General features: G+C 41.0%; 2 protein-coding genes across 5 annotated transcripts in view; one reads left to right on the top strand and one right to left on the bottom strand.

The window, feature by feature from the left end:
* CMSS1 (cms1 ribosomal small subunit homolog) overlaps nucleotides 1-27,451 on the bottom strand; it is a 225,649-nt gene that overhangs the window by 107,218 nt on the left and 90,980 nt on the right. The window lies entirely within an intron of this gene.
* The window catches only part of FILIP1L (filamin A interacting protein 1 like), a 194,856-nt gene that overhangs the window by 80,714 nt on the left and 86,691 nt on the right, over nucleotides 1-27,451 (top strand). The window contains exon 1 of one of the 3 annotated variants that reach the window (XM_063126888.1): nucleotides 16,769-16,831. The exons of the other annotated variants lie outside the window; for them this stretch is intronic. Within the exon in view, the coding sequence (XP_062982958.1) occupies nucleotides 16,809-16,831 (23 nt within the window). The 5' untranslated portion in view covers nucleotides 16,769-16,808. Of the gene's footprint in view, nucleotides 1-16,768; nucleotides 16,832-27,451 lie in introns of those variants that run through there. 3 annotated transcript variants of the gene reach the window in all.

The raw sequence follows: 27,451 nt of genomic DNA, 5'->3' as shown, positions 1-27,451 counted from the left end.
AATGTATAACAAGTGCTCGGAAAATCCCTCACCCCTCACATATTCAGTGAAAACATGAGGAGGTAGGAGGGATCCTGCTGGGTAGCCACATCTCCCTGATTCCCACGTGTGCCCCTGGCAGTTGCACATTTAGCATTATTGTCAGGGGCCTATGCCGATAAATCTGTACATGTAGCCTCCCCCCACATGAATGCTGTATACATAGCATTAAGTGTGTGTCCAGAAGGTATATCAGCATGGGGGAGGGCTTGCTAATAGCCATGATTACACTCCCTCCATGTATGTTCACTGAATGTGTGGGGTGGTAGCCCACTGAAGCTTCCTCACCTCTGCATGTACCAGCCTATTTAAAAGGCGCGGGGACTGGAAACTTGGGAGTGTGGTGATGTCACATCGCATGTTTTGGATTCCTAGACATTATGGGGGAGAGAATGACTTGTGGTGGCAGCCCTCTTCAACAGCACTTTACGTTTAGTTCCAGCACTAGGCAACTTGCTCACTAACTGGTGCTAGTGGTGCAGCAAAGTCAGAAAAAGTGAGCTGGTTCAAATCACACCTCAGTCATGAAGTCACTAAGCAAAATCCTGTTTTTGCATTAAGCAAAACCCTTTTTTTCTCTGTCTCCGCCCTCACCTGCAGAGGGCAAATATATGGGGATATTAATGCTGGCCTACTTTACAAGGCTGATGATACCATATGCAAAGCAACTGAATTTATTTATTTGACATATTTCTAAATCGTTCCTCCACCTACTAGACACTTGAGGCAAGAAGTGATTTCTCTTAAAACAACAAGAACAAAATAAAACAAATAATGTATGACAAAAAATAAAGACTCAGAAGCAAGGGCATTCAATGCAATAAAACAGGAGAGCAACATTAAAAATCATGAAAAGGTTGACCAAACAGAACAGTCTTCATTGCCCATCAGAAGCATAATAAAGAGGGAGCCAATCTAACCTCCCTAAGAAGGGAATTGCACTATTTGGGTGCTGCTACAGAAAAGGCCCTGCCTTGAGTATCCACCAACCCAGTGTCTCTAGGTGTGGGACATATAACAGAACCTCTGATGACAAAGGCAAATTATGGGCAGGTTCATACAGGACAAGAGTATCTTTCTATGTGTTATATAATAGGAACATAGGAAGGTGTCTTACACTGGTAACAGACCACTGAGCCATATAGCCCAGTACTGTCAACACTGACTGGCAGTGGCTCTCCAGCGTTTCAGGCAAGAATTTTTCCAGCCCTACCTAGAGATGTGGGGATTGAACCTGGGACCTTCTGTATGAAAAGCATGTGCTCTACCACTGAGACACGACCATTCCCCATCATAAATGCTAATTACTATTTACAGTCAGCTGTTTACAAACTTTAAAACAAATTTCATCTCTTGGACATGAGTGCCATTTATACTACACATTCCACTGTTCCTGGCTCCCCCATGGTGGATTACATAAAGGTGTACTTGCTCACATCCTAGCCAGCTGCAATAATTAGTAATAGCTAGTTTTACTGAGGAAAGACAAGAAAATACTTGCAATGTGGCTAGATCAAACAGACTCCCCACCCCCACTGAACTGATCTCAAGTTCAAGAGCCAGCAAGAGAGGCAGTATGAGAAAAACAATGGCGAGTGCATAAGTGCAGAGGATGGGGCATGATTTCCCTAGAGAATCAGCACCTTTTATTTTAATGTGTTCTGTGTGACTCAGGTTATTACCAATGTCCCTGATAGCATCGCTATTATAATAGTAATATGGATGACAATTAGTCACTTGGGAACAATATAGATGCCATACCTGTGAACTAAGTCTTGCATTTAATCCTTATCTCTGAACCTGTCTCAAATATACATGCCTGAAACACACGACTTTTAGTTTGTTGCCTAAGAAATATTCCCTTAGTTGGGGCACAAGGGGACATTCATTTGAGTAATGAACACATCGCCCTTTTCCTTTGTATCATAGTCCTCATCCACATGGTGAGCAGACCTCACATGCTACTTGGTTTTACAAGAAGAGGGGTTATGTGTGGACACAGTAAGTTCTAAAACCTAGGTCTTTTGTATGAAAGATCAAAAGCTTGTGTATTCCACCATAATACCCAGAAACTGTCATGGACACTGGAACAGAAAAAATTAACCATAGTCAAGTGCTATTCTAGACTTTCAGAAATTGACATTGATCCTGTTCTGGTCTAAGAAGAGGCCCCAGGGCTCAATACAAGCAAAGCAGCAAGGCAAGAACCACATTAGGCAAGGCAGGCTAGAAATTGCAGCACCCAGGAGAGCTCCTAGTGAGTAACTGCTCTGAGACCAAACTGAAGTCTTTTATGTTGTAGTCCCAGATTCCACCCTTTCCTATAAAATGGAAACCTTAAAGGGACAGGCCTTTGGCCCATTCAGAGGGCCAAACGACTTTGAGATGAGCACTTGCATCCTGGGATGCCTTGGCCCTCTGCGTCATCTTGTCAAGTGGTCAGGAGGAGCTCACTGCACATCAAGTGTGGACATGTGGCAAAACATTTGTTGGTCTGTGTACACCCAGAGGAGCTATACACAGGGGTGTGCCACATGTTCCCTTCCAGACATTTCAGCCTATAACTCCCCTCAGCCTTAGCAAGCAAAGTCATTGGTGAGGGATTATGGGAACTGTAGGCCAAAACAACTGGAGGGCTACAAGTTGCCCTAAACTGTGCTATAGGAACAACTACCAGAGTGTACTACAGTCATGTTTCTTACTATTTTAATAAGTTTCTTAATAGTGCCTTACTATTTTAGGTTTGCACCTTACTTTTACCACAAGGGTCCAAGTGCTCTGTGCACTGTAATCCCTTTATAAATCTCCCATGAGGCAAAGACCCATGAGAGGCACATTTGTTAATACTATCAAGTATGTTTAATATTCAGGCATGTCAAGTCAGAAATATACACTTTCTGAGCCTCTGTTTTAAATATTAACAATCCCAGATAATGAGATATAAAATGTGTTACAACAGGTGTAGTCACAACGTAATGCCCACAGGCATTTCCACCACATTGATAGTCCTATGCTACTGCCACAGGGTGTCTAATTCAAGAGCTAGTCATTCCAGTTGTGTGATAAGCAATTGCCCTTTATTGGGCTATCTTCTGTTAATTAGGATTTATATGCATTTTTGCTGAATGCGACTCTCTTTTGCAATCAGAACTCGTGTCAAACTACTAAAATCTTTGTCAAATGCCAGCAGTGAACTGCACAAGAATATTTCCTGTAAATATTTTCTACGAACAAACATAGTTAAGTGGATTGTGTAATGGTTTCCTGTATATTACCAGAGCTATATATTTCCCTCTTTCAACTAAAATGCTAGAGGCAAATGTAGAAGAAAGATTCTGTTTAAAACAGAAAACAAAAAAACCCACCTTAAAACAAATAAGAATACAGTATTTTATAGCAGAATGGAGCAGACAATTGCCATATGGCAAGCATCTGTTGATGTCTGCACCTCAAAGCTGTTCTTTCTTGCTTTCTTTTAAGTGGCGAAGTGTTGAATCAGTGTATGGTGAAAAAACAAGGGACCATGTAACAGCCAATCTTAAAAAAAACAGCAATGAGGAGAGGGTATTGACAATGAGGAGAATGACCTATCAGTGACTTGAGAGAAGGCAATTCATCACATCAAAATTCCAGTAAGACGTCAGAACAGAATCATAGCTTTTCACACACACACACACACACACACACACACACACCCTCCAAAAACCAAACAAGCCTCCTAAAAGTTCACTAAAGAGTTATCCAGAATCCATGAGCTAATGCAGACTAACTGGTGCCTTCTCCTTCTGGTCTGTCATTATCTATCAGTAATAGATGGTTTAATCCTAAAAATATATGATGCGGTTTTCACTCTGGGTACTAGCTTCCAGATGGAGGGGGTAAAATGCAGAATGTCATTTAGTATGAAAAAGCTCCCCATATGCATTAAATAAATTAGTGGCTCCCTGAGAGATAAGAAAAGTTAATTCTGGCAAAAAAGAATATTCAGTTTTTCTCCCATACAAGCTAGTTTTTTTTAAAAAAGAAATGTTCTGAAAGTACCAGGTTAACTTCTGTTGTGTGTCACAGAACCTGGCATATTATACTACTATTGTGTTTAATTCTCCCTTTTACATCATTGGCACAAATCAAAGTGCCTCCTGTAATCTACAAGTTTGCTTTTCTCAAGAAGTCTCTAAGACTGCAATCCTACAATCGTTTAGACAGAAAAAGCCTACAATTCCCAGCATGCCCCTGCAAGCAGTTGTAGATGTTTCTCCTCTCTAAATATGCACAGGATTGAGCCTTATGTTATCGGACAAAACCAGTTTACCTCACAGGTGCAAGCGAAGAAAGGATAACATTGGAATACTTGCAGATTTAGACCTGTCACTGGAGGATCTTTAAAAGAGAATTCATTGTAATACTTATGTTTACTTTCAAAGGCATGGGTTTGGTTTTTATTTTGGACCTGTTGCTAATTACAAAGAGTATAAAGAACTTTAAATCACAAAGGTAATTAAAATGCTGCATTTTACTTTATTTTCTAAGACTTGCAACTAGATTTATTTATCTATGTATCTATCTATTTGCAGTATTTATGTAGGCCATCCAAGAACAAGGAAGGTCTATGTACTTAAGCACCTTTATCTCTGGAAGTGGTGGAATCTTGGAACATAAATTCCTTCTTGAGTGTCTTTGACCATTGTAAAAAGGAATCCGATGCACTGGCATCACTTTAAAGCAGGGATAGAACATAAGAATGATTTTCCAAACACACATCTTCCACTATCAGCGGTGAGAGCCAGTGTGGTGAAGCAATGAAAGTGTTGGACTGGGAGTCAAGAGATCTGAATGATATTCCCCACTCAGTCACTGGGTTACTTTGGGCCAGTCACAGATTCAGCCCAACCTACCTCACAGGGTTGTTGTTGTGAGAATAAAATGGAGAGGCGGAGGATTATGTATGCCACTTTGGGTTACTTGGAGGAAAAAAGGTGGGATCTAAATACAATCAATCAATCAATCAATCAATCAATCCTGCCCATAAATATCCCTCCTGTTTCATTCAAATAATGGCTTGGGAGGGGATTATTTCTACTTGATACACATTCATGAACACACCATGCCATTCACACAACTTCTCCAAAGACCATCTCACTTGGCCATCCAAACAAGTTGGACAAATACACTAATTTCAATTAAATATTTTATGTACATCCAAGAGCGTTATAACAAAAAGGATGCTATTGATGCAAAGCATTCACTTGGATTTTGGCTAAAATGCTGTTAAGTAATTCAATTGTGACAGAGCCAAGGAAATTACCAATTTAACATTTTGCTACAGATAGAGCTGCCAGATTAAAATTTCACAAGTGGGAAACACTGAATCTGCGGTGTCTAAAGTAAGTAAAATCCACAAAAGGATTTGAGGTGGGTGGGTTGTAAATATGTTCCACAAAAGTATGGGGGGAAAAGGATCAATAAATTATGTTTTATGGAAATACTGTAAACGTTTGGCATATAGGGATCTGACATCCAAAGTACATAGTTATAATCTCAAATTATAACATACATTGGTTGTGCCATTTACAAATGTTTCCCTTAACTTGGCAGCAAAATCTAACTCAATTAGCTAACAACAACAACAACAACAACAACAACAGTGCTTTCAGGGATCCAGTAGTACTTTATATGCATTATCTAGTTGTATTCCTCAGAACAATCCTGCAAGGTTTGTTATTCCTTGTTATTCCTGCAAGGGTTGTTATTGGTATTCCTTGTATTGCAGATGGGGAGAGTGAGGCTGAGAGAGCCGCTTGCACAAGCACATTTACACATGCCTTTGGAGATTTGCTGCCTCCCTCCCCACAACTCCACAAATGTCTCCCCATGAGCAATAATGACCAATTTAAAAAATAATAAATCAGATGAACACAACAAATCGCATGCAGCTCTTTTACAATCAATAACTACCCCAACGTAAGAGAAAAGGGTGTTCTATAAACAAATTCCCTATTCTTATGCCAATCTGGAAACTAATTTTGCTGGAGACAGCAATCTAATCACGTTATATGTGAACAGTTGATATTTTAGTGTACAGCTTGTATCAGAATGACATGGCGTTTACCATTTTGTATACTAAAATAATGAACACCAGTCTTTTGGACAGAAATGCTGCAGTTGTAAATACATTTCTGTGGCAATTTAATTGTAACTGAAGTTCAATTAACTTCAATTTTGTAATAACTGGCCCTTTGGGAGGGCATATTTTTGACATCTTTGCATGCAACGTATACATTACTAGTCTCGTTCCTTTTTTTGTAACTTCCTTTGGATAGTGTTAGGATTATATGACATAAATGAGGTCATCCAGGCTTGTACAGATAGTTTACACCAGCTGTTAGGAATTTCTTTAAAACACCATTAACTCTTTGTTACTTCTGACAGTAACATCCATGTGGAATGTGAACAGGACATTTTGTATATGTGGCAATTTCTTGCTATATAGTAATCAAAACTATAATATACTATTATAATAATTAATATCATTAGCATTATTTATTACAGAAATGACCCTGGTTTCATTTTGCTTTGTTTTAAAAACATGGATTAAGGATCTACACTCTACATTTACTATTAGTACAATGTTTGCAGAAGTGTTTAAAATTGTTACACAAGGCTTCTAGGGTGACCATATGACAGGAAAAAACTGGATTTGTCAGGATTTTGGGTAACAAATCTGGGAAAGGGGGCATTATGAAATTTGAAGAAAAATCCAGACTTTTCCCATCCTCCCCAACCAAAGGGCAGCTCTACTTTAATGGGATTAACAAAAATGCTTACAGCTCTGTCATTTTTAAAGATAAAAAGATGAAACTTGGCACCATGATAGCTCTTAGGTAGGGCTTTAGCCATGCCAAGTTTGAATCAGATCTGTTCATCCGTTGATTTTTTAGGAAGTTTTTTAAAGTTTGAGGTTTTAAAATTATTATTTTTAAAAAAAATACTGGAGCCGTAACCCTTCAAACTAACGTATATAAATGAGAAGTGTGAATAGGCGAAGTAGTGTCTGCCACCCACAACATCCACCCTAATGTTAGAATAGAGAAATTTGTGACAATCATACAAGTTTCAAAAACAATTTTAAATTTAAAAATAAAAAAGAGAACCAGCCAGCCGGCCAGCAGGAAACCCCATTACAGCAGCAGCAGCAATAGCTTGCAGCGGAGTGAGGGTACAGTCAGAAAAGATATTTGAGGAAAGGGGAGAATATATCACATAGAGTACAGGAAAAGCTTCAAAGTACAGCAAAAGCTACAAAACTAAGAGTAAGTGAAGTTAATTTCAGATACATTGATTGTCTCACTGGTTCTTTATTTCAGTGATTTTAACATTAAGATGTTATGTAGAACAGGTTTGTCTTAATTCTGTGCTGTAAAATCAGATATGTGACTGAGGCTATGTTCAAGTGCCCCCCCCCCGGTGCTGGACACGCAACCTGGGGCCAGACATGTTCATGGGCACATCCCTTGGGGGCCAACCATGTTGTCCTCCTTTTTGGTTTCTTAAATATGGTCACCCTAGGTAAACCATTTCTACACAAACAAAGCCATCTAGCTCAATTTGCTTAACACCATTGCTTGTGCTTTCCTCAAAAGAATGCTACAACAGATTTGTTTATGCATATAACACTGAATTAATCTGCATACAATTTTTCCATAGATGTTCTAATCCATAAAAATGGTAAGCAATCAGATTGAAATGTTCAAACACATTTGGGTTGAAAGGAATCCAGTAACGCCTAAGAACATGGTTAATTGTCATGCCAAATCACAGCAGCCTTAAGCTCCTGCTTTCAGATAAGTGCTCTGCTAGCTTAGTTTTTAGCTTACCATTCTTGGTGACAGCAGTACAGAAATCACCCAGCTATGGCAACTAGCGATGCTATGTCAAAAAAAGTGCATCTTTTATGGTTTTCAATGGATGGAACTAACTATACTCCTCAATGGGGGGTGGGGGCATTGTCTGCCTTACCTACTCATAAAATAAAGTAGCAGGATAGATCTGCTTAAGGGGAGAATTATTTATGTGGGAGAAAGTGTGCATGCAGAGTATTAAGAATCTTCCCCCCCCACACACACACACAAACAACATTTTCCCAAACCTTTAGCTATAACCTTACATTTTAAACAAAAGGGAAAAAATGTATTTTTGAACTTCTGGAATTCCCCCCCAAAATTGCACAATCCAGTATAAAATGGGTGATGTATAGAAACTAATTTAGGGCGCAATCCCAGGTGATTCGCCCTGGGTACCCAGAGGTTACGAGTATCCAATGCAGAGTGGGAGGTGCAAAATTTTAGATGAGCGAAACCCCATCTTGCGGAGGCTTCGGGGAGGGGGAGGGATAGAGGCTGGGCAAGGCTGCGGATTGTTCATATACCCTCTTCCCCAGTGCCCTCCCTGCCCATCGGCATGCCCTCTTTCCCTCCTCTACGAACTTGCTTTTGTGAGCTCATAGAGACAGCCAGCGCAGTTCTCTCCACAATAGCTGCAAGTGGGCCGGGGGAGCTCAGACTCCTGGGTCCAAGGTTGGAGCATTGTCTCTGGCCTTGGATCCAGGAATCCAAAAAATATTGTGTCATCCATAACCTATCTAGGTGTTACTCTCCCCGTATATATGAAGGGAATGAAATCAGGTACAGATGAATAATCAACATGCAGATTCAGAATGCAGATACTGGGTTAAAAATAAATGGTAGGACTGAGAAGTATATTCACCTGTGTCCACAGTGGAAGTGGAGAAAGAAGCAAGGGAACCATTACAGTATCAGGCAGGGGTGGCTGCCAGTCCAGGTCCAGGCCCGATTCAAAGTGCTGGTATTGACATTTAAAGCCCTAAACGGTTTGGGGCCAGGTTATTTAAGGAACGCCTCCTCCTATATGTACCTGCCTGGACCTTAAGATCATCTACAGGGGCCCTTTTCCATGAGCCCCTGCCAAAGGAAGTGAGGCAGGTGGCTACTAGGAGGAGGGCTTTCTCTGCTGTGGCATCCCGGTTGTGGAATGAGTTCCCCAGAGAGTTCCGCCTGGTGCCTACACTGTAGTGCTTTCGTCGCCAGCTGAAAACCTTTTTATTCTCTCAGTATTTTAACACTTAATTTTAACTTAAATTTAAATTTTCTGTTTTAACTCTGTATTTTAATCTTATATCAATTTTGCCGCGTGGTTTTATCCTGGTTGTGCTTTTTATACTGTATTTTGTATTTGTGCTTTTAACCTGTTGGTTGTTTTATTATGGTTTTAATTTTTGTGAACCGCCCAGAGAGCTTCGGCTATTGGGCAGTATAAAAATGTAATAAATAAATAAATAAATAAATAAAGTCTCTGGTACTAGAGCTAATACACCACTGTCATGACTAGAAGCCATTGATTGCCTTATCCATCAATGACCAGTAAGTATTTGGGACAATATTCCCAATAAAAATACATATTCCTGGAAAGCCGCTAAAAATGCAAGAATCTATCAAATTAAAATTAAATAAAGCAGTAAAAAAGGGCGCGGGGAGATTCAGACAGCAAAGCGTATAAGCGAAATGAAATAAAAGGCCATTCCTGATCTGACCTTTTCGTTGTTTATTCTGAGGAAGAAAGGTTTGATGCTATAATAGCCCCCAAACTCAAATCAGCTTTGTTCCAGTTTCATGAAAGTCAGTTAATATGTTTAAATGCATGCAGGTTTATGACATATGGAATCAAGTCCCTCCTCGTTTTAGACCACAGAAGCTAAGATTATTTCAGGCAATAGGAATTTACTGTTGTCAAACCCTTCCTACTTTGTCAAATCAAGTCTATTTTGTGCATCAGTTTAATCTCCGCACCCTGGCAGCTTTCAGAAAAAAATATTGTGTTGCAGGTGGTGTTGAAAGATAAAGAGCTAGAAAGTAGTCCTTTTGATAAGCATGATGCTCAGCATACATCTTCCTTGACAATGCCTGTGACATAATACCATCAACATTTTATCTATAATGGTTATCAGACCACAATATTTACAGTATAATTTATTATTTAAAAACTTTTATGTATGCTAAAAAAATGTGATCACTTCTGAAATTATTTTTTCCAGGGAAGATGTCAGCAGCATCCTCAATTAGGGTCACTAAGAATTAACCTGGAAATTGTACCTTCCCAGCTCTTCCACTGATTTTTTCCACCTATACTTCTCTTTCGCCTCCAATAGCAAGCAGACTTCTAAGGGCCAAAACAGACAATCTAGGTCTTAAATTCCCCCCTCTCCCCTACACTAGGGTCCCAATCTGGATTGCTGCCCCTCTGCCAACTTTAGAGTTAAAACTGGGGGGGGAAAGTGTAGCTGCTAGATACACATTTTAAGTCATGTCTGTTTTGGCCCTAGATCTGTACCAGAGAGAAAGGGTGGTGTGCAACAGTTGTAGTGACCACCATCTCTAAAACACAACTTTCAAACTCCCATTAAAGCAAGTAATAAGGCAGCCATGGCTCCTCCGTTCCTCTCCTCAACTGTCTTGTTGTTTGCCACTGTCACCTGTTGCATTGCACACCTGAAATCATGCTTGCCACAGCTGGTGAGGGAGGGGGAAGGACATACGAAGCTGTCTTATACAGACTTAAATCGCTGATTCACGTAGCCCAGCAGTAGCTCTCCAAAATCTTAGTGTAGGAAATTGTTCAGGGGTGGAGACTCCATCTCCACCTCCTCCTCTTCTTGTCATTGTTATTACATTTACATCCTGCCATTTTTCCTCTTGTAAGGAACCCAAGGCAGCTTACGTCCTCCTCTCCATTTTATCCTCACAACAACCCTATGAGGTTGGTTAGGCTGAGAGTCAGTGACCAGCCCAAAGCGACCCAGTGAGCTGCACGGCAGAGTGGGAACTAGAATCTGGATCTCCTGAGTCCCAGTCTTACACCACAACTGTCTCTCTTCTGAGCTTGCTTACAGTGCTATAGGCATGGGCAAGGGAAGGGGAGACTGCAAGCCCCAGAGGTCGCTACATACATGGGAAGATAGAGATAAGCTGTGGGGAGGTGGAGACATCATGGTGTGAGGAGTGATAGGGACCAACACATGCTCTGTTTTCTGGGGATTGGGGGAATAGTGAAACCTTTGACCTGTGTGATGAGTTAGCCCTCCCTAGGTCAAGGTCAAGGCTGGGAGAACTTTCTCAAGGATTGCAAAGGCACTAAATTGGCTCTGTGGGGTCTTATCAGAAAGCCTTCCCCCCGCCCTCGGGTCAGAATTTCCCAACCTGAAATGTTTTAACTAAAGACTGGGATGCTCAAGGATTTCATTCATTCCACATTTTGAAGCAAACCAGCCTGATCTGAGCACAGTTACACTTTTCATTTTGGACTTCTCCAAATTTTGTGATGCAGTTCTCAGCTCAAAAAAGCACCAGATTGCATATAAAAATACATGTCTTAGGATCAAATGCGTTCAGAAAAGTGTACTTTAAAAAAAGAAGTGTTTAGAAATGCATATTTAAATGCATATTTTTCATGGATTAAAAAAGTGCCGATTACTGCAGAAACAGGAAAGAATATTTTTATGAAAGAACACAGGTGAAACTGACACAGAGCATAAATCGACTGATATACCCATCCCTACCTGGAGGTGCCAGGGACTGAACATGGAACTTCTATTTATTTAAAATATTTTTAGGATACCATTTATTTATTTCAGAGAATTTGTATACTGCTTTTTAAAAAAATAAAATCCAGAAGTAGTTTAAAACATGATAATACCAATAAAATCAGTAACATCTCATTAAAATAACCAGGGGCAACTGACAATGCCAAAAGTCATAGAAGCACCTGGGCAAGTGTATTTTCAATTGTTGGCAGAAGCACTCCACACTAGGCTAGATCATTTCACATGGCAAACACCACAAGTGAGAAGGCAATCTTTTGCCAAATGAACCTCAGTAGGCCATATATATCAGCAAGCCCTCCCCATCGGAATGCAGAGACCTGGGTATCCTCAACGGGAGATGGTCCTAAACTCTATCCTTCTCACCATCTCAAAGCACTGAAATGTATAGGCACAGTCTCTGGATTAAAATCTGGCAACTCTAACTTCAATAGCATCTGGTTTTTTGTTTTTGTTTTTTAACTACTGTTGTTAAAATTAAAGCCAATGCAGTGTAGTGGCAGCTAAAATGTTGGGTTTACATGTGGGAGAGACAGGTTCAAATCCCAATGAAGCTCACTGGGTGGCCACTGGCGTCGCTTCTGCAGTCTAACTTACCTCACAGAGTTGTGAAATATCATATATTTTCACCCTTATTCCATCAGACCTCCTACAATATAGCTTTATAGTGATTAACAAAGGGGGGGGGGACCTGAAACACACTTCCCCATAAACATCAAAGTACCCGGATAAATCTTTTTATATGTAAAACATCTGTTTAATATAAAATAATTCCTGATTTTTTTAAGCTTTAAAATTAGTCCTGCCTCTCCAAACAAAATATATGTTTCTTCTCCCTGCCCACCCCCAACTCACCCAGCCCAAGTCTGAACATTAATTAGGAACACGTTAGGGTCACTTCTTGGCAAACAAGACAATTTACTAGTATCTCCCACATATGCTTTGATGTTACAAGCTGAGCACCAGCATTCAGTTGTCACTTGGCAGATGTTAAGTGCTTCAATTATATTTAAAACATCAAAGTGGATGTGTTTTTATCAGGAAGCCCTAGACTGTACTAATATAATGTAAAAGTAACACTCAGTTTGATGGCTCCTACGGAGCCTAAATGAGAGACTTTCCAAAAACAACTGAAAAAACGAAAATGCCTTTAAAAAATGCCTCTAAAACAAGACTATCTGTAGGGCCAAGATTAGAAATCTGGCCTGCTCACTGACTGGATCACTTGATCTCTGGAAGAGAGAGAAATACTCTTCAGGACTATCTCTGTCCAATACCATTTGTCAAAAGTAAATTTGCACAAAATGCTTTGGAAACAGGCATAGGGCCTTAAGTCACCACGATGTATTGAAAACATATGTACTTAAACGTAATGTCTTGTATCCATATGTAGCTTAAGCACTTCCTTCTACACGGCAGTGACATTGCTTAATTTCATCCCAGCCATGAGATCTCCTGCTTACATATGGAAATATGAATCACTATTTGTAATGGAAATAATGAGTAGTAGCAGCTGTAACTTGTCACATACTGAATAAGAACTATAAAAATTAGCATGGCTACAATGCATTACAATAATTAAGAGATGGGAACAAAGAGAATTCTAATACTGTACAATACATTATTTATTTTTAGACGTATAAGCAGAATCACCATTTAATTAGAAACAGGTAATTCATCTGGATTATGTGTTTTTCAAGTTCCAAATCAGTACTTTTGAAAGCCAATTAAATCTGCAATACAGCTGTATAACTTTTAAAACAGGCGCTCTGAATTTCTTATTATGCCAACAAAAAATTAAGGTTTTAATCCTGTTTTAGTTACATTTACCATATCATATCGTTACTGTCAGTGAGAACAGTTTTTATTATACACTGTTTGTTGGTTTCCTGCACATGAGCAAACTGCATAATTATGCAAAAGATATTTTTCTCCAAATCTGCATAAGAATGAAAGCAATAATACAGTCAAATGTGCACAACTAAACATGTGACTCACTGATGATGAAATGTAAGTGAATATCGTGCTTAAAAAGCAGGTGCCTGTATTCTCACAAATATTTTGATTTTCAGCACCAAATTACTGCAAGCATGTCCATGTTAAATTCTTTACACAGGGTAAAGCAGCCAAACACAATATGAACATGAACTTAGCTCTTAATATGAACACTAAAAACATGTGCTGGATCACACCCAAGACCTATGAGTCCAGCATTCTATTCCCAGAGTGACCTTTCAGATGCCTACAAGTAGGACAGGAGTGGATTTGCACCCTCCTGCTCATGCTACCTTGCTACTGGTATTCAGAGGCCTACTGCCACTGATGCTGGAGGTAACATGACTATTGCTATTGATAATCTTATCCTCTATGAATATGTCTAATCCCTATTAAAGCCATCCACATTGGTGGTTTAACTATGTTTAATTATGCACTATGTGAAGTACTTCTGAATCAAATACATTGAATCAGAGTCTGCATTTCATCCCAAGTAAAGACAGCAAATATTGCAGAAGTCCCAACATCAACAGAAGTGCCAGGTCTTCAACACTTCTAAATAGCTTGCCCTTTTAGTAGTTAGTTCGAGATTAATTTAAGACGCTCAGTTTGGAACATGTTAGTAACAATCCCATATTGAAGATGTTGCTTTTATACTTCAAAAAGTTATATACAGTACATCTTGTAAACAGCTGCAAAAAGTTATATAAATTCTATAAACAGCTGCAAAAAATAACCTTTCTGGGGGGGGGCTTCATATTTGTCCAGCTATTCATTCATTTTAGTGCATTTTTATTCCTCTCTTCCTCCAAGGAGCTCATTTTATCCTCACAACAGGCATACAGGGAAGTTTGGCTGCAAATTAGTGACCAGCCCAAGGTAACCTAGAGAGCTTCATGGCTGAGGGGGGCTTTGAAGCTGGGTTTCCTGAGTCTTAGTTCCACACTCAAACCACAGCATCAGTTTGTTATGTCTAACAAAATGAAACACAGAAGAAGCAAGTCCACAGTTTGTTTATCGAGTGTCATTATCACAATCAGAAGTATAGACCGCAAGAACTTAACTCTCTGGCTTCAAAGACCAATGACCCGACTAAATATATATTGACATGGGCACAGGTCAAGTCACAATTCACTATTGCTAATATGTGGAAGCTTAATCTTTTCCACATTGTTTCTATTTTTTAATCCTCCTTTATTATTTATAATATTTTGTTTTTGGGTGTGTGTGTTTTTTTTAAAAAAAAAAACCTTAGACAACCTTGGCCCACTTCTACGATTTCTATTGATCAGTCAGCCCAGGCATCAATCTAGTATATGACTGAATAAAAATGGATCTAGGTGTTTGGCTTGGATAGTAGATAAGCAGGTCAGATGAATGGCAAATCTTACTTTGGCTTAAATGTTAGTTTTGCTGGACTCCCCTCTCCATTCCTCCTCTCTTTGCGCACAGCAACGTCCTCCCTTCTTTCTTAGTTCAGGGCAAACCTGGCTTGTATTTGTCCTATAAACCAAGATCACACACCCATTTGTAATCCTGATTTACTGGACAAGCATGAACCTGTTATACGCGTGACCCCTGGCTTCTTTTGTAGTCAAGCTATCAATTAACTTTATTATGCAAACTACAGACAAACAGCCCCTGCATTGCATTACAGATAGTATCCTTGTGCAGCACTTGGCAACAAGCTTTCCTAGCACATTTTGCATAATACAGTAGGCTTCAGGTAGCTACCCAGGATTAAGCACCATGAATGAGAGTTGTTATTAAATTGCCACTGGCTACTACGGTCCTCCCTTCTCAGACTGAGTGGCCTACCAAGTTCTGCTGCAAGTCTCTTGGAGGATCTTATGACCCTGCATTGCTCCTCCCTTTTCATCTGACATATGACTCTTGGATCTCTTATTCCCATCCCCTCCTCTACATTATAAGCCTGCATTCCCACGAATTCAGGGAAGGGCCCGGTGAAGCTGTCATCCAAGTAACTAAGTTTCACCCTTTTTGTCACTGCTATTTTTATTGGACCCCTGCTCCTACAGCCTTGATGCCTCAACAGTTCCTCCCATCTCCACCTCCCCATGTGACTCAGAATCAACTCCCATGTCTTCTTCGGGCACATCTGTAAAGGTGCTTGGTTCAATCCCTACGTCACCATAGTTTGCTCCAAAACATGAAAGGAGGGAAAGAATCACTGTGCGAGCAGACAAAGGAGCAAGTCGGAGGCTTAGGCATATATGAGGAAACTCCAAGATATATGATTGGCTATGCAAGCATGGCTACAAATTTAATTTTTGAAACATGTGATATACACCCTATCTGTCAAGAACAACCTACAGGCCTGGTCCAAGACATTTTGATGCCTGAGGCAAAAGACAAAATGGCTTCCTTCTCCCATTCTGTATAAAGGAGTTGGCCACACTGGCAGTTAAATCTGACTTCAATACTAGTGGTGAGACAAGCTAGCTTAGGAGGCACAGAGCTCCATTCTCCAACATCTCTCTCTCTCTCTCTCTTACACACACACACACACACACACACACAGAGCATTTGCATCCTGAAGCAGCTTTCACTCTGCCTAATGGTTGGGTCAGCCCTGGTCATTAAACAAATATACTAGGCATGTGTTCTGTGTGGATCCATCAAGCATTCTACATTCTTAAATACTATGCTGGTCTTCTGAAGAATGACTTTCTAACAAACAATATTAGGTCATTTCAGAAGACAAAAATGTTTGTTATTGCAGATATTTCTATACTGCCCTTCAGTAGGAACCAAAAGGATATCAAAGTAGCATCTGGGAAAACATCTCTGAGAAGAGCATTCCATAATTTGGGTATCATTACTGAAAGACTCTCTCCCTGGTATCTATCTCCCCGCCTCAGACTGTAGGATCATGTGCAGAAGACCCCCAAAAGAAGATCTTAATGGGAAGGAATGTATGAAGTGAGTGGGTAAAGCAAATAAGTCCTCATCATACAGAAGAAATGGCCCTTTTAGATCCCACCAAACTTCTACTTACCTGGAGCAGAAGCTGCTATACTCACAAAAATCCAAACTGAGTATCTGAGACAACATGATTTCAGAGAGTTAAGCAAAGAATGACATGGAGGTCCATTTGCAGACAAAGTAGGAAAAATATCATTTTAAACACTCTGTTTTGGGTGTTTGTTTGTTTTTTATATAAAGCTTGAACTAGTTCCGAAATCACAATGGTTTCCACTCATTACACCAACCATAAAATACTCGTACTTTGTAACTACCAGCTAGGGGAAAAGGAGGATTCATAGTAAGTGCTTCGAAAGGCAGCTGCAACTTTGACAAGGCTATTTCTTACAAGAGCTCCACAAGTCCATAGAGGGGTTTAAGTCTCAGCAGAGTTACGTCTTATACAGGTGGCCCATATAACTTCACGAGGATTCTGTTCTTAATAGATTTCAAAGTCCACACACCACATTTATTACTATAGTTCTGACTAAGACCCCAAACTATTTTTATGGGACCCTATACAATAGTAATAATTTAGGATTTAGTTAAGCTTTCAAAGCTGAATTATATCTAGCTTGAAGCCTTGCACCTCAGGAAAATTTCAATTATAAGAGAGAATAGAAAGGCAAATTTAATTAATATGGGAACAAAACTGCAATGCTCCAGAGTTAAATGAACTGTTTCCTGCTTACCAAGTCCTGAGCCCCAGCAGTACAGCAGGGTAGTACCATTACACTGACCCCGTTCAGACAACACACTAAGCCACGGTGGTTAAGCATTTTGAGCTTAACCACTGTGGCTTAGTTTGTCGTATGAACGGGGTCAAGCGTAATGTCGCTTGATCCATGACTTAACATGTTGTGTGAAGCATGATGGCTACATAACGATGGTTTAAACATGCTTACTAACCATTTGCTGCAAAAGGGTTAGCGGCCTAACAATGGCTTAGTGTGTTGTCTGAACAGGCCCACTATATGACTACTTGTGGAGGCTCTATAATGAGCAGTACCTGAGCTGGATAGGATAAGGAGGAGGGTTTTTTAAATCTAGCTTACTCTATACTGCGCGGGAGAGGGTTTTTTTTTGGGGGGGGGCAAAATAGCGGTTAAGGAATACTTGCCTCATGATGCATGTCCCCAATACTACTAATACCGCCATTCTAGGATACTTTGCTAGGAGCTCTGGACTCTTTGTAACTATGAGCCTTGGAGCAAATGGCTAATTAGGATCTTATGTAAACCACCCAGAGAGCTTCGGCTATGGGGCAGATGCACATAAATAAATAAATAATAACAGAAGCATCCCACCTCCACCCCCAGGGCTCGTTTTTCAAATAGACCAGGGCTCTTATAGCATCCTGCAAATCAAGAAAGGGAGCATATACTGATTTATGTAGCACTTTAGAGAGGTCTCAAAGCGCTTTACCTCATTTTTGTATTACTTGTAACACTCCGTCAAGGTATGTCAACTTTATTTATTTATTTATTTAAGACATTTAAATGCTGCCTTTCATAAACATTTATACCAGGGTGGTTTCCACAGCAGTATCTTCAGACTGTATGCTGGGAGTTAAAGATGAGGAAGGGTAGGAGGCCAAAGACCCCCTAGTCAGTACATGGAAGAGGTGAGATTCAAACCAAGTTGTAGTTCAATTGCTTAATCACTAGAGCCCTGTACCAACATTTGAAAATCCTAGGCATGGAGGATAGACAAGGACACGTGCTCTAACCCTACCCCATGATCGTTCCATGATAACTCGGAAGGTCTGATGAGTGGCTGTAACTGTATTTGGCTGAACGCAGTTTCGGTGCTCAGTAAATTCAGGAATCCTGAACAATCAGTGCAATCCACTGTAATCATATTCAGCTGAATGTAGTTACCGCCACTTTTCAGGCCTGGACAGTTCAAGGGTTTTTATTAATGTTCTACAGAACAGAAGTACTTACGAGTCTGATTCAGAGTTCCTGTATTATTAATGTATTATTTCATTATATAATTTCATTATACATTATTTCAATATACATTATTTCATTATACATTATAAAGCAGGGGGCTGACGTGATGGGCCAGCCCTATAATGAAGCAGCCTGATGTGGTGGCATCAGGCAGTGCGGTATGGGAAGAATGGTGAATTGCGCCTCTCTTCCAACCCAAAGAGCCTGCCTCTGCTTGGCTGGCCAGTTGACCGGCCAGCCAGCCACTCTCCCTCCCACCACCACTGCCAACCTCCCTCCTTGCCTGCTTGGCCATTCAGCCAACAGCTTGCAGCCATGGCAGGACAGCACCGTGTGGCAGCTCCACCTCCCTCTCTCAGCCAGCCACCCTCATCTTTTGCCCCTGGCTGCTCCTGAAAGACTCTGAAACTCGGCTGAAATATCGTGAGACCTCTGGCTTGAGAGAGGAAAAACGAGGAGCTGTTGCCACCAGTTGAGCCAGCAAACAGAAACAGAGAAGGGGAAGCTGCTGCCGCCATGGCCACAAAAAACCGGGACAGTTGCAGCTGCTTGTTTGTGGTTTTAACTCAAGTCAGGCTGGGCCGGGCCTTTGCTATACCATCACCCAGAATTGTTCAAAATGAAAGTATCCAATCTGCATTCAATGCTATCTCTTGTCAAGTGTGTGTTACTCAAGCGGAATGAATGACATCATAATCAGAAACAGGATAAAACTACAGCTGCCGCATTAAGGATGGAAAAAAGCTGCTGAAACAGGGAGCTTGTAGTGGTGAAATGAAGAAAAAAAGCAGAAATAGGTTTGAACCCCCTCCTCCCAACAAATAGGAAAAAAATAATAATGGGGGAAAAACCCATTCACCAAGAGAGCATACAAAAGGACAGGCTTATCTTGCACAGTTATCCAGTATGTTGTTGTTGTTGTTTAAGTGGAAGGAGACTTTTGAAGATTACTAGATGATTTCTGTTAAAAGTGTACACTCTTATGTGATCTCCTACGGACACATGGGGTTTCCAAGCACCAAACAGACCCAGGCCTACTTAGCTTCAGCCAAGGTCGCTGCATCATGTACCTTCAAGCCCAAACCCTGGGACCACTTTTCTGCCTGTCTTTCCTTTTTCTCCATCATCCTTCTCCTCCCTGCTATTTTGTTTTTATAAATGCACGTGATAGAAAGGTATGCAAGGAAAATTAACTAGGCAACACAATTGTGTCTCCTTTTTCTAACATTCTGTATTGCATCCATATAAATGGAATGACAATTAGCTGCCAGATGTAGAACATTTGAAAGTTCACCCAATATTTACAAAGGCAATCCATCCCTCAGCATCCTCTGCCTGCTTTCCCCTCCTTTTTTCATTTAATTTTGTAAATGTTTAAATTTAAAGTTGTGCTTTTAATTCTTTGCCAAATTAAAAGTAAATTTTGGAAATTTCATATTTGTCTTTTTCCTCCCTCTCCAGAAAAATATTGGGTTTTTCATTTACAAACATCAACGTGGATGATGTTTGTAAATGCACGGCTTTCCATTGACTTTAATACATGAAAGATCAAACAGACCGATTTATCAGACATTAGCAAGCATGTTTGATCTTCCTTTGAGGAAGCAATTCTCAGGCTATTCAAAGGGCTATGGCTTCTTTATGTGTAAAGAATGGCTACGTTGAAGTTCATATCCCTGGACAGAAGGAGCTTTAAGAACAGATATGTCTGAAAATTCACCCCCCCTACACACACACACAAAAAAAAAACCCTGCTGAAACTGAAATATGGAACCATAATGGGGGCCTTGTTTTCACTCTGGCCGCTACTGGCTATTCTATAGCTTCTTCTTTGGAGAAAGTTTCTTCGTGTATTACCCTGGCACTCCCGCAATGAAAAGGGAGGTTAAGCAGATTAGATTTGTTTCTTGTCTTGATGTGAAACTGTAGCCTACATCCATGCACTAGGTGTACTGAAGTTACAACTGGTTACAACATTTGTTGTATCCAATGTTGGTCTAAATTAAGTTCTGTTCACTTCAATGGATCTACTCTAAATAGGACTAACATTGGATGCAGACTGCAGCTTCTAAAACATGGCACTTGCAGGACAACAGTATCTTCCACTTATGAAAAAGGGAAAGAATCTCTAGTAAGAGAGAAAGGATATATGGCAAAATTTTGGGGTTTCTTATAGAATGCCTTTTATTTGTATTGGTGATCATCAGGTATTGGACACGAAAGCATGAAAGATGCTCTGTCCTAGGAGTTTGTGTGACTAGGGGTGTTGAATCTCTTTCAGCCCAAATTCAATTTTGAAGAAACTCTTGTGGAATGCATTCCAGTGTTGGGCAGGGCTAAAAGCAGATAGGGCAGGGCAAAAATACTAAAATTACCATCATAAAGCTCTTATTGCTAGTAATTAATCCTTAGGAGAAGCAGTTCAACCTTTTAGAATGGGGGGGATACACAAAAGCAGGTAACCCCCACACACACAAAAAGATGGGTCAGGGAAGAGGGGGTAGCGCCAGGAGAAAGGGGCATGGCCTTCTGGGGAAACCCAGGGGGTGGAATGGGACCCTGGGCCAGAGTTTCTCCACCCCTGCTTTAAGAGTTTCAGCTTGGCACCTGATGAAGCGGATGTCTCCAGCTGGACTGGACAAAAAGGCTTTCTTCAGATTCGTGAGTAGTAAAAGACAGAGGAAAGAAATGGTGGTTCAACTGCTTAATGAGGATGGCAAATTGATAACAGATGACAAAGAAAAGGCTGAAGTGCTCAATTCCTACTTTGCCTCAGTCTTCTCCCAAAAGCGGGTCTATGACCCCCCCTGGAAAAAGTGAAGCAGAAGTTGAGGGGCAGGATTGCAGTTTGAGATTGATAAAGAAATGGTCCAAGAACACCTAATTTCCTTGAATGAGATCAAATCTCCAGGGCCCAATGAACTGCATCTTAGAGTAATGAAGGAGCTAGCGGAAGAACTCTCAGAACCTTTGTCTATTATCTTTGCAAAATCATGGAAGACGGGTGAGGTGCCGGACGACTGGAGGAGGACTAACGTTGTCCCTATCTTCAAAAAGGGCAAAAAGGAGGAACCTGGGAACTACAGACCAGTCAGTCTGACATCCATCGCTGGGAAAATTCTGGAGCAGATTATAAAGAAGTCAATCTGTAAACACCTTGAAATCCATGCAGTGATTACTAGAAGCCAACATGGATTTGTCAGGAACAAATCCTGTCAGACTAATTTAATCTCATTTTTTGATAGGGTAACCTCCCTTGTGGACTGTGGGAATGCTGTGGACATCATATATCTTGACTTCAGCAAAGCTTTTGACAAAGTACCACATGACATTCTGATTAACAAACTAGCCAGAAGTGGGCTAGATGGAACAACTATTAGGTGGATTCACAGTTGGCTACAGAATCGGACTCAAACAGTACTTATCAATGGGACCTTCTCAAACTGGGGAGAGGCAACGAGTGGGGTACCGCAGGGCTCAGTCCTGGGCCCAGTGCTCTTCAACATTTTTATTAATGATTTGGATGAGGAGGTGCAGGGAACGCTGATCAAATTTGCAGATGACACAAAATTGAGTGGGATAGCTAATACCCTGGAAAACAGAAACAAACTTCAAAGTGATCTTGATAGGCTGGAGTGCTGGGCTGAAAACAACAGAATGAAATTTAATAGGGATAAATGCCAAGCTCTACATCTAGGAAATAGAAACCAAATGCACAGTTACAAGATGGGGGATACTTGGCTCAGCAATACTACAAACGAGAAGGATCTTGGAATTGTTGTAGATCACAAGCTGAATATGAGCCAACAGTGCGATATGGCTGCAAGAAAGGCAAATGCTATTTTGGGCTGCATTAATAGAAGTATAACTTCCAAATCACGTGAGGTACTAGTTCCTCTCTATTCGGCCCTGGTTAGGCTTCATCTAGAGTATTGCGTCCAGTTCTGGGCTCCACAATTCAACAAGGATGCAGACAAGCTGGAGTGTATTCAGAGGAGGGCAACCCTGATGATCAGGGGTCTGGAAACAAAGCCCTATAAAGAGAGACTGAAAGAACTGGGCATGTTTAGCTTGGAGAAGAGAAGATTGAGGGGAGACATGATAGCACTCTTCAAATACTTAAAAGGTTGTCACACAGAGGAGGGCCAGGATCTCTTCTCAATCCTCCCAGAGTGCAGGACACAGAATAACGGGCTCAAGTTAAAGGAAGCCAGATTCCAGCTGGACATCAGGAAAAACTTCCTGACTGTTAGAGCAGTACAACAATGGAATCAGTTACCCAGGGAGGTTGTGGGCTCTCCCACACTAGAGGCATTCAAGAGGCAGCTGGACAACCATCTGTCAGGGATGCTTTAGGGTGGATTCCTGCATTGAGCAGGGGGTTGGACTCAATGGCCCTGTAGGCCTCTTCCAACTGTGCTATTCTATGATTCTATGAAAGAGGCCAAAACCACACGATGGTGCCATGGGGTTTTTAGCATCTGGTCACACACTTAGGATAGAAATGCTGCACTATGACTCTATCAAACCACTCCAAGTTAAATAACTCACGATTAGATGGGGCACAGTAATCAGGAATTAGGCATGAATATGCTACAGGCAAAGAGTTAGATACCTCCAAGGTATTCAAGAGGCAGCTGGACAACCATCTGTCAGGGATGCTTTAGGTTGGATTCCTGCATTGAGCAGGGGGTTGGACTCGATGGCCTTGTAGGCCCCTTCCAACTCTGCTATTCTATGATTCTATGATTGCATAATTAGTTATAAATGTGGGTTGGTGCAAGTTCCTCGTCCCTAACCATCACAATCACAGAAAAGTGCTGTCTTGATTAAATTTAGCTCATCCTGAATCTACCCTATGGAAACTGCAGTCCATTCACCACCGCTTTTGTCTGCTGGTTCAAGCTGGACCCAGAGCTGTTGTCCCTTTGCGCCTTTTGTTGTGATTTTATAATAACTGAGGGCTTTGAGACTCAGCATCCCTGGCCTCCCCAAGGTGTGGGCACCACAGCCATCCCTGCTGGTCCCATTGGCTCTTTGACCCTTGCTATTCTGCTGAAATCACTTGCCAAAATCAGGTTCCTGCCCTGCCACAAGGTCTGGCACCATATGCTCCTGGTTCATGGCAAGCTCCATTGTTCTGTGGCCTCCCACAGGTTTCGTAACCCACTCTCTCTTGATGAATGTAAGCCCAGTACCTAGCTGTGCCCATTGTTTTTTGCTCCCTCACTGAAATCTTTTTAAGCCACGGAACCTGGATTCTACTACAAATCCTCATCAGACCTTTTCTTCTCAGAACACATGTTCTGGCCACTTAGGTCTCCACTCTATTTATTATTTATTTATTACACTTATATACCACCCCCATAGCCAGGGCTCTCTGGGCGGTTTACAGAAATTCTAAAATTAAGATAAAAACGAGTATACAAAATTAGAAGCAGCAACCTATCTCAGCTTATTCTATGCCTCCCTTTTCTCAACAGATCCCTGGCCACGTATGCTACAGTTCTCTTCTATCTTCTGATGGTCCTTTTTTTTTTTACAAGTTAACCCTTTCCCCATTTTTCTCTATTGTGTGCATGTGTAAGTGCTTATAGGTAATTGGTCTGTCTTTTAACCAGTATAACAGTGTATATTTACTATTTTATACTGTATGCTTTTATCTGTACGCCACCCTGAGATCTTATTGATATAGGGTGGGATATAAATGTTTTAAATAAATAAATAAATAATAAATATTTGGGTGAAATCCTGACCATTTTACGAGTGGGGATTGTGTGGTCCTCCAGATGTTGGTGGACTGCAGCACCTATCTGGCCTAGACAGCATAACAAATGGCAAAGGATGCTGGGAGCAACATCTGAAGGGCCACACATTCCCCATCCCTGTTATAAAGGCAGACAGTGCTGTGTGCACAATCACTAATTATGCTATATTCAAAATGGTGCAGTTCTATAGTAGATTCATTTGCAGCTCTTTCCCACTGCTAAGCTTCGATTGGGTGCATGATACTATGGAAGATGGGATTGGGGAAGGAAGCAACAGACAGGTGAACAAAGGAGGTGGCTTTCTACACCCAAGGCTACTGCAAATAGATGAACAGGCCTTTTGATTACGGGCCAACCCAAACTCAACCAGCTTAAAGAGACAAGACTTCCAAATTAAGACAGATCATTAAAGCAGATGTGCATCAAACTGTTCACACTATGCACATCTTCACTAAGGGGAGATTGCAAAACATCACCTAGAAGAAACGGTTATGTGAATCCAATTTAGATTTAATTTGCTAAGGAGGTGATGAATAGTTTCTATCAAGCGTTGATGCAGCATTAAGTCAGCAGCATGGATAAAATTAGAAACATGTGAAATATATTTTGAAAAGCACTTATACTCTAATTTTTTTAAAAAAAAAAACTACAAAGGAATCCCAAGGAATAGAGGTCTGCTTTGAAAAAAAAAAGAAAAAGTAGAATGCTGAAGTTCTAAAGAATCAATTATTTGCTTCATAGAAGCACTAGTGTTTCTTACCACTTTACACCCTCTGCTAAACCAAAACAGGCCACAATACCAGCTGCCTGATGCATTAGTCATCCAAGTTCGGTGTAATATAAAACATCCCTTTGGAGGAGTTTCAACATGTCCACCATAGCTTTCATTCATGTTCTCAAAGCATTAATAAAATGCCAAAGACAGAGGCATGCAAGGAGAGGGATCACAAAGCCCAGCAAAAGCCAGGATACATCTTGATACAAAGTGGGGTTTTAATATTTATTTATTTATTAAATTTATATACCGCCCCATAGTTGAAGCTCTCTGGACGGTTTACAAAAATACCTCTACTTCCAATTAATGCTAACATCTGTGAACTTGACCACGCCCAGAGAGCATCCTAAAAATAGTCACATATTAACCCTGTAACCATATCCACACCTGGAATCATGGTAGACTATTATCATGAGAAGTCCACTATCCACTCTAAGGAAAATTCATGACATATACAGAGCAGGCTGGTCTCAGAATCCCAGCCATGTTTTCAGATACATGCAAGTGGAACCTAAAATGAAATGTTGCAGTTGGGAGCGCTCCTGCTCAATGTTCCCAGCAGCTAACTACCACTTCCAGGATACTCCATTCCATTCCTCCACCCCTATTCATTCACGTATTGCATCTCTAGACTTCGCTATAGCCAAAGCTCACTGGGCAGCCTATAAAAATTGAAAACCATTGAAAATACCTTACATAAAGTATAAAACCATTTACTGTCAACGATGTCACGCTTACTCCGGTCAAGGAAACTCGTAGCCTTGGCTTTATATTTGATTCCTCGCTCTCCTTTATTCCTCATATCGAGGCAGTAGCTAAATCTTGTCGTTTCTTCCTGTATAATATTGCCAGGATTCGACCATTTTTGTCTGTCTCTTCTGCCAAGACTCTCGTTCACGCACTGGTTATCTCTCGGTTGGACTACTGCAACCTCCTTCTCTCTGGCCTCCCCTCATCTCACATCAGTCCGCTGGTCTCTGTCCACCACTCTGCCGCTAAGATCATCTTCCTGGCCCGCCGCTCTGACCATGTCACTCCGCTTCTGAAATCTCTTCATTGGCTCCCAATTCACTCCAGAATCCAATATAAACTTCTCCTGTTGACCTTCAAAGCTTTTCATGGTCTAGCTCCTGCCTATCTCTCCTCTCTCATCTCACGCTATTGCCCCGCTCGTGCTCTTCGCTCCTCTGATGCCATGCTTCTTGCCTGCCCAAGGGTCTCTACTTCCCTTGCTCGGCTTCGTCCATTTTCCTCTGCTGCCCCTCATGCCTGGAACGCTCTTCCAGAACACTTGAGAACTACCAACTCAATCACAGCTTTTAAAACTCAGCTAAAAACTTTTCTTTTCCCTATAGCTTTTAAATATTGAGTTTGTTCTGACTCTATACTGTTAGCTTCACCCTTCCCGGTGCCTGTTTACACTTCCCTGTGCCTGTTTGCATTCTCTTTCCCCCCTTATTGTTTACTACAACTTTATTAGATTGTAAGCCTATGCGGCAGGGTCTTGCTATTTACTGTGTTATCTGTACAGCACCATGTACATCGATGGTGCTATATAAATAAATAATAATAATAATAATAAAACAGACAGTATATATCTAAAATAATTTAAAACCATCACCCAGAGACAATCCAGGACCTGATCACTACACACGTTATATACTTCCAAATGCCTGAGAAGAGGGCAGTTTTAACTTGGCGCCAAAAAAATGACAATGTTGGCGCCAGGTGGGTCTCATCAGGGAGATCAGTAAATGGGGGAGGGCACCACTGAGAAGGCCCTCTCTCTTGTTGCCCAAGGACAGCATTAAGTGGCCAATGAGCATGCTTTTGCCCCTCCCGTTTTTCCCCCTAAAGATTTTTTGTACCCTTTCATTAAGCAGGGTGTTGAACTAAATGGCCTATAAGACCCCTCTCAACTCTACGATTCTACTTCTGCAAACCTCATAGTCCCTTCCCTAAGCATGCTGTTACCTTTCTCTTGTTTAAAATTTAAAAATTCTACACATCATCCTTCATGTGTGCATTAGATTATGCCTTTTCCAACTTTAAGGAAAACTGTGGCAATTCAAAAACTGAGCCATTTTATAGAAAACTCTGTTGCACGCATTCTCTGCAGCAACCTTCTCCAACCTGGTGCCCTCTAGATGTTTGAGACTTCAACTCCCATCAGCCCCATCCAGCAGGGCCAATGGTCAGGAATGCTGGTAGTCGTGGTTGACAACATCTGGAGGGCACCAGGCTGGGGAAGGCTGGAAAACAG

This window comes from Elgaria multicarinata, chromosome 5 (assembly GCF_023053635.1).
Source record: "Elgaria multicarinata webbii isolate HBS135686 ecotype San Diego chromosome 5, rElgMul1.1.pri, whole genome shotgun sequence".
In the NCBI taxonomy this organism is placed as follows: domain Eukaryota; kingdom Metazoa; phylum Chordata; class Lepidosauria; order Squamata; family Anguidae; genus Elgaria; species Elgaria multicarinata.
The sequence above is the reverse complement of the archived record's forward strand: the minus strand, read 5'-3'. Positions and strand labels throughout refer to the sequence as shown.